The sequence below is a fragment of the Suillus subaureus genome, assembly GCF_016647635.1.
Source record: "Suillus subaureus strain MN1 chromosome Unknown BJ212scaffold_627, whole genome shotgun sequence".
In the NCBI taxonomy this organism is placed as follows: Eukaryota; Fungi; Basidiomycota; class Agaricomycetes; order Boletales; family Suillaceae; genus Suillus; species Suillus subaureus.
The window spans coordinates 1-7,692 of record NW_024539183.1 but is presented as its reverse complement, the minus strand read 5'-3'; the positions used below and the strand labels follow the sequence as shown (position 1 = coordinate 7,692).

General features: G+C 48.2%; 1 protein-coding gene across 1 annotated transcript; it reads left to right on the top strand.

The window, feature by feature from the left end:
- Positions 1-11: 11 nt before the first annotated feature.
- Positions 12-352, top strand: BJ212DRAFT_1491078 (uncharacterized protein; the record flags this gene model as incomplete). The annotated part of the gene is made up of 2 exons (XM_041341485.1): positions 12-145; positions 202-352. The coding sequence occupies 2 exons, from the start codon at positions 12-14 to the stop codon at positions 350-352; spliced, it is 285 nt and encodes a 94-aa protein (XP_041184775.1).
- Between the last annotated feature and the right edge of the window lie 7,340 nt (positions 353-7,692).

The following is a 7,692-nucleotide window of genomic DNA, read 5'->3' as shown; positions in this document are numbered from 1 at the left end:
ATGCAGGATTTATGGTACCCCCTTCCCAACGTGGCAGTGGTTATGGGCATATTCTTGCTAAATCGTATCTGTACTATGCACCAGCGTTGGGATACAAAGCCAGCGTGTTTAACCTAGTGTATGATAATAACACTGCCAGTGTTAAGTGAGCTTTGACGATCTTCGTTGGCTTCTGTGCTTTGCTGATCACTTCGATTACAGGTTGTGGGAGGCACTAAACTTTACGAAAGCTGGACTTATACCCAAGGCTGGTCGTCTGAGGCGGAAGGACGGAGAGGGCGAGGAATATGTCGATGCAATCATCTTCTATAAGAGTTTCGAAGAAACAGGACCGGACGCAGACGATCAGTGAATAGATAACAGTCCTACGACAGATATGTAGTCACGAACCAAAGTCTAAATGACATCACAGAGCTCCAATAGATTGATGCACAGAAGCTTGCACGCATGAGGACACCTGAAACGATGATCAAGGCACCGCGACAACCATAATCCCAGTTCCAGCCGATCGAGGTATATAGGGAACTTACGCCTGGATGATGAAACACAGCATATAACAAGTATATGACTTACGAGTACCGTTTGCGCTCTCTAAGCTTGCCAAGTCGAGTACTAGCGTGATCATGAGCGCCTATCACATCTCGAAGGTTCTTCGTGGAACGTGGCACCGACAGACAGGCGTTAATGATTATCGATCCCTGATAAGAAGCTCCAAAAGCCGAGAGAGCCTCTGACGAACTGTGGGGAAGGCGCGATATCATTACAGGTGTCAGCTGGTGTCAGTGTGTCAGAGATGACATCAAAGGAGGGGCCGCCGAGCCTGCGTGACGCATATGCGCCCCTGCCAATCATTATGAAGATAATTTGTGGTACTGGTGATTTGAGTGGGAGTTTCCTAACGCGATGCAAACGTGTGATAATAGAGGGTGCAGGATTGGAAGGGTAGATGGATCTGATAATTTTAAAAGAGGGATGTCTAGTCTAGGGTTATCCGGTGCTAAAGGTCCGATATCGATGCTGTCTCGACACTGGAACTTCTGTATTCGTGAGATAGGAGACATGTGTGTTATCCAACGGCGTACTGGACTTGCAAGTTGGAATGAAAGATAGTGCATAGAACTCGGCCAAAAAGCCTCTGTTCTCACCAGCAGCGACCCGTGTGTATGAAAGTGAAGAGCAAGAACATGTCAGAGAATATCGAATGGACCCTGCAAGTGGAACAAAAAACACACAGAAAGTTTTACATACGGCCGAAACCTGTACACACCTATGTTCGTTCACAGAACATCATGGAGCAATTCCCCACACTCCATCAATGCAGCATTTCACCAGTGCCAGAAAACGAGACTTGAGGGTCGAAAATAGTGCCCGTCAGTCAGCGGCTTGAAACACGATTCTGTGAACATTGATGTGTTGGGCGTATCACTCTCGGGACACACGGCAGTGCAGTGCATAATCATCAATTTCATGGCAGATGGTTGGTATACCTTCCGCAATGAGTGAGATTACAGTGTCTTTGGCCAGTACATTATGCCAACATGTAGCAGTGCGCGATATCGATACATCAATTTTCTGGCAGATGGCTAGTAACACCGTCCACAGCGCGATTCGACCAGCGCGATACGTTCCAGTGGGCTATTGTCAAGCTCCGGAGAGCACAGCACTCCGGTGCGCACAGAATCCTGAATCCTGATTGGTATGCGAGTCACGGCACGGCGAGCACTTCAAATAGGTGATACTTCGATTCTAGCGCCATCATGTTCGGCTTAAAATGTGAAAATATGCAAAAACAAAAGGAAGGCCGCGGAGAAGTGGTAAGATGCTCACATTCCAGCTGACCGCAACTGAACGCTCCTAATAGCAAATGCATCGACTATCTTGATTGTTAAGGTGGCTGCAGTTTAGGGAACTACTAAGACGACGACCAAAACGGTCTGTGCGTTGCAACATTCTAGGCAAACCAATGAACGCCGTGTCGTACTCTGTGCACCGAGACCTCATGTCTGTTAGGCATGAGACTGTAACAGGTGCAGAAGATCGCATAGCATAGCTATAGGACGGATACTCGTGTAATGTGCCCCTTCGACAGCACTATGATCTATAAGCCCAAAACTTAACTTTACCATTTGACAAGTGACTCTGGTAATAATGAACTCACATTGTCGGCATGCACGCCACCCTGTGGAGAAGGCCGCACCAAGGGTTACCAAATCAGCAAGACATAACGACATGAGGCCACAGCATGTTCTGGCCCCTGGTCTTTGAGGACCAAGATTACAATTAAAATCCGCTCGATTGTTCTTTCTTTTGTGTCAAGATTAGCCTTGCGATCTGCAAGATCCCGCCAAGTCAAAGGGCGACCACATCAACTTGGACTGGACATAGTATGAATAGGTGCGCCTGCCATGACTTGCGGTTATGGAGGCACAGGCTCAGATCTTCGAGTCAAAGCTCATCACAAGCCAAATATACGTTCGTAAGCCGTAAGCAGCTACCTTCTGCCACTTATCTCGGCTAGACAAGAAGCAAGAATGAACTCTTATGGTCCGATTAGCAGAGCTGCATGTGTCAATGCCCATGTCAGCGTCCATCTCGCATGGATAATTTGATGGGGCACACACGCAGTACCCTGTTGACAATTGTGAGATAAGCAATGTCACGATCGCTGGGCAGTTGTTCCTAAGTCGCTGTATATAAGTACTTCAAGTGCTGTTAGGATACGCCACTTTAAAAATTGCAATGTCTCGGCGTAATGGAGGTAGATCACTCACCACGATATCCAAGATCCAGTGAAAATTCTAGACCGCAGCAACGCAGCTAAAATTAGCAAGGCCTTGCAGCCGGAGATAGCACCCTAAGCCAGTGATGAGTTGCTTACCATAAAGGGCGGCGGCGTGCGGGAGAACGAGAAGGTACCAACGCCATCCCCAAAAAAAACGTGTACAGCCCCTGGGCATATGAAGGTTTTTCCATCGGAAAGGTCTGATGGAACTTTGCATTTCTGGCGCTCGGATAAGGCAGTCGGTTTGTACAACCAACGCGGATTAGTGACGAGAATGTGGCGCTTTGAATTCAAAGGCTCTTTGTGCCACGCTTATAGTTAACGTCGAACAAGGGACGGCATGGAGTAGAAGCATGCAGATCACTGGTGCTTGTCGAGCTGTAGCGTCCTGAATTGGAGTCGGTTCCGGCGGACTTTTTGTAAACGTTGTCTTTCGTACTATGGCTGCTGGCAGTAACGAAAGTGATCATATCAGAAGTCAGCTGGCGCTGTCGTACGACTTGGGTGTGAAGGTCTGAAGCAATTATCTGTGCGTGGAAGCGATCTGCCGGTTGTCGCACGTGCCTCGAGGCAGGGCATCAAATGCTCTCAATTCTCATCAATTAATGTCTCGCATTCATTCTGATATTGCAGAGTGATTGTGGCATTTTTGATTCTTTAGTATAGTTTTACATATGCCAATTGAAATACTGTAATGCGCTATTGACACAACATATGATGATAATGCAGTAGGTGAAGCACGGTCCCAGAGCAGCCTTGGGCCAAGTAATGATGCTGCAGGGTATAGATAGTCCTGGTAAATAAAACACCGCGAGCGATCGATGCTGACCGACGGCGATGAAAGAGTATATGTTAGCGGCGTCATCAAGACGAGCAAGAATGAGTGTGTAGTGGCAGTAAGAAATGCAACAAAGACCACGATGCACTCAATGAGCTCCCTTCACCAGACGGCCGGCGAAGCGAACGCAAACATCTTGTGCTTTGATGGAGGTGGAATCGGAACAGGCTCGTGTTTTGGGATACCTGGAGATGACGAAGCTGATACGATACGAGCGGTACAGTCCTCCATACCCGGGGGTGTTGGGGGCGATGCCGTCGACGCTGGAGACGTCGATGTTGAATAACATGGTGACGGCGTGTCCGGTGTTGTGGGCGAAGTAATGTAGGTTGAATTTGATTGGGGAAAAGCGGGCTTCGGAGGCGATGGATAACGGTGGCCATATGAAGGCGTGGGCGCCAGAGCAGCTGGAGGAGGCGGGAAGGGATTCGTGGTAGGAGGAGGGGTGGTCTTCGAGGATGAAGGAAGAATATAAGTCGGGTAGGGTCCTTGACCAACAAAATCCTTCTTAACCATGTCCTCAAACTCCCTCAGCGTTACCGGATCCACATTAAGCTCCCACTCCAGATACTGACACATCTCGCGCTCCATCTGGTTGATTTCCCGCAACTGAAACATGCCCTGCGCTACAATACTCCAGGATTTGTTGGAGTAAGTGTCGTCACAGATAACCTTTGATGCGAGCATGAAAGCGGAGACGAACAGACGGTGACCCGAAGAACCCCGAGCGGTGGGAAAGCGCGCCTTCAGTCGCTGGAGCAAGACAAGAGCAGCGAAGGTTACGGAGGATGAAGTTTGGTACGATGAAGAGCATACGCGATGAAATGAGGGAGCTTTACTTGGGAGTTAGAAGAGGAAGGTGGGTACTCTGGACAAGCAAAGAGATGGGTGATGAACCGAGCACACAAACGGGAAACCTGCTCGTGACCATAAAAAGGGTCAGAGTGTCTTGTCGTAGGCTGAGTAGACTGAGGCTTAGGTGTGCCTATGTATGTATGGTTAAGGATACGAATATAGCGAACGGCTACTAAAACTGACCGAGGGAGCGGGATGATAACCCATTCGAGAATGGGGAACGCTCTGGGCATTCCGAAATGGGGAAGGATGGGTGGGTACTATAGGACCATGTACAGCAGCCATAATGATGGGTGATGGTGAGTGGAACGGACGGTACGTGTCGCGAAGGTGATCTAAAAGTGCAAGTGTCAGATGTTTGGGAGTTTAGTTAGAACGGATAGAAAGAATGACGGGGTATATAAGAATTAGGGCAGTGTGAAAGCAAAGAAGGAAAATGAATGGAACCAAAGCCATGAGCCTGGGATACGAAGATTACAACGGCAAGCTCATAGACTCCGTTGCAACGAGGCAAAAATATTTATATATTTAAATAATTTTAAATGTAAAATTTTACTCACCCAGGAACAATGGAGAGTCTGCGTGCTCAATCTTTATGTTTCGCTAATTCGCCTCGAGGAGCAATAGAAGCTCTATTTACGATCTGAGAGGTTGCCGCCTTATGAAAGCTGCGTAAAAGCGACGAGACGAGAGTATAGCTAGCGGGGTTGGAGGAGGTGTGGAAATTCCAAGCCATTCCATCCGGGCCCGTATATATATGCAGAACTGTGTCATATTGTTGTGGGCGCTTTTAACAAATGATCTGATGACACCGATGGTCCACAGCGGCCCCAAGTTGGAAGCAATAGCTTTTTGGAGATTGGTTCACCCTACCACCCTTGTGAACTGGTTTGCCGAGCCCTTCTAGGCCATGTGGCGATGCTTCCTGCCCTCGTTTGTTCCGACATCACAGCACAATAGTACAAAGTTCCAGTTCCTCCTAGACTCTCATTTTGCGACATACGCGGCTCGACGCTCACTGAAATGACATGAGGTACCATACCACACGGCTTTCGGGATGTCCGAACAGCCTCAATAAAATTTCGCTGTCCTTCCGGTTAATTCACAGTCCTCATCCCGACCTGCTTATCAAGAAACGTTGACAATGCAGCTCTGCTTTCTCATGTACATGATCCGGCTGAGAGAAGCGCACCATACCGTCTTGCATCTGTCCAGAGGCGACAGCTTTGCCCCTAACGGACTCTTGATCCGCGGAAGGCAATCACCATGCCTCTTCACGAATACTTACTCGTCCTCAATTCGTAGCAGCCTTTTCGATACCTTCCTTCCGAACCTATACACATGTTGTGAGTACGTAACTCGATATAGATACCTTTGCAACTCACATGGTAACGACTCAATCGCTGCCACAGATTTCACGTCAACGATCCCGCGTAGTTATCTTCGAGCACACCCCACGGGTGTGCAGTTTTAAAGTCCTATACACTAGATAGACGGCTCGTGTTGATTCACTTACCCCATGGCGATATACATAGCGCTCCGTGTGAGCATCACGCCATCCCCTCACATGTTCCTTCGGTCCTAGCGGTGATAAAAAGCTACTGCAGTGCAACTCTCGGGTGTTGCATAACGCTAAGAACTGAGATTACCTCCAACCGTCGGCGTCATGTGATGCGTATTGCGCCATCAGGCTCATCATCATCCCTAACAGCCCTAAAGACACACGTCAAATCCCGATATCACGGAGCGACCATCCTGGAACTGGGTTATGCCACCTTGATTGCAGTGTCTGCCATTCCAATTCAATGATCGTGTCACAGTGCTCTGTGCCTTAGCTGAGCCCTATCTGTGCCACAGCACCACCACTGGCCCTCAGGAATATGGCCTGGAAGTCGGTATGAATCACAAATGGGAGACAATGTGACTCTGCGCACATGGGAATTCCGCCTGCTCGAGCATAAATGGATGATCATTTCTCCATCATGACGTAGCCTAATAGGCTACTACCCACCACAATATTCGCAGAGTCATATGATGGACGGTCTTGGACGGTCCGGGATAAGATAAAAAGAACTGCAACGTTTTTGGGAGTTGAACGAATCGATGACATCTCGGGCACCCGTCCAATTTCTGCTTAAGGAGGTATGCGACCTATTATTCAACGCACGCGAATTGCTTATCAAGTCGAAATTGGACAGACCTGAGAAAATGTAATCTGGAATACCATTCTCAGGTGTTCTTATGAGGCCGCTACTAGCTATGGTGCCTACATATCCTCATATTGTATACACGAGCATGGTGATCTACAGACTCAACCTGCATAGGCTTCTATATCTCCACTGTGCTTGATGGGAGCTCGTGATTGATATGTGATAATCATAACTGGAGTATAGGAGGCCGTTTACCTTGAGGCTCAGCATCGAGCAGGATGGTGCATGTTTAATTGAGGTGGAGTATTTTCTTGTTCCGCAGTTGCTGTTCATCCTTGCTCCTCTTTCTCGACCGATATCTGCGATCCAGACCTGCGAGTGGAGATTATTGCGGCAGCCTGGTGCCTCGAGCGGGCCTGGACACTCCACGCATATTTCATTCTAATTTCTGAGTATATTTCCCCCAGTCGCCCCACAAAAGGTGGCTGCCGATAGACATGTTGCTTGCCCCCGCACTAGCTTCGACTCCTCCATCCTGACCCAGAAATTGGATTCGTTAATACAATGAGGCGTGCAGATTCGGTATGGGTTTGACTCCGAGTACTAGTACGAGTTGGTTTACACTAACATTTGATGCAGGTTATCTCCTATCTCCGTTCTGCTGTCAGTACTCTCACAAGAACGCAAGTGCGCTACTCGTGTTATTTTCTTCGTTCTCAACTCAAAAATTTTTGACGTAAGATGTCATTATCAGCGCCGCGGTATTGGTAGGTCGGGCACGCTCAAGATTGACCGTGTGTGCCTTGCTATTCATTCAGGACACCCACGATGTTGTTCTGGAAACCCATCATGATCATGATCGATATCTATTATTCAGGCTTCAAGTGCGTTATCATCTGACCCCTACTCGACCCTGTAATAACTTTCTGCAGTACAGCTACTGAGCCACAAGTGATGATTGTATACAGTGTACGAGTTCATGACCAAACTAGCGATCACCGGAGTACGTTTTGTGGGCCCAACAGTCTTGGAATTATATGTTGTGAGGTCCTGTGTATGTAAGTTCA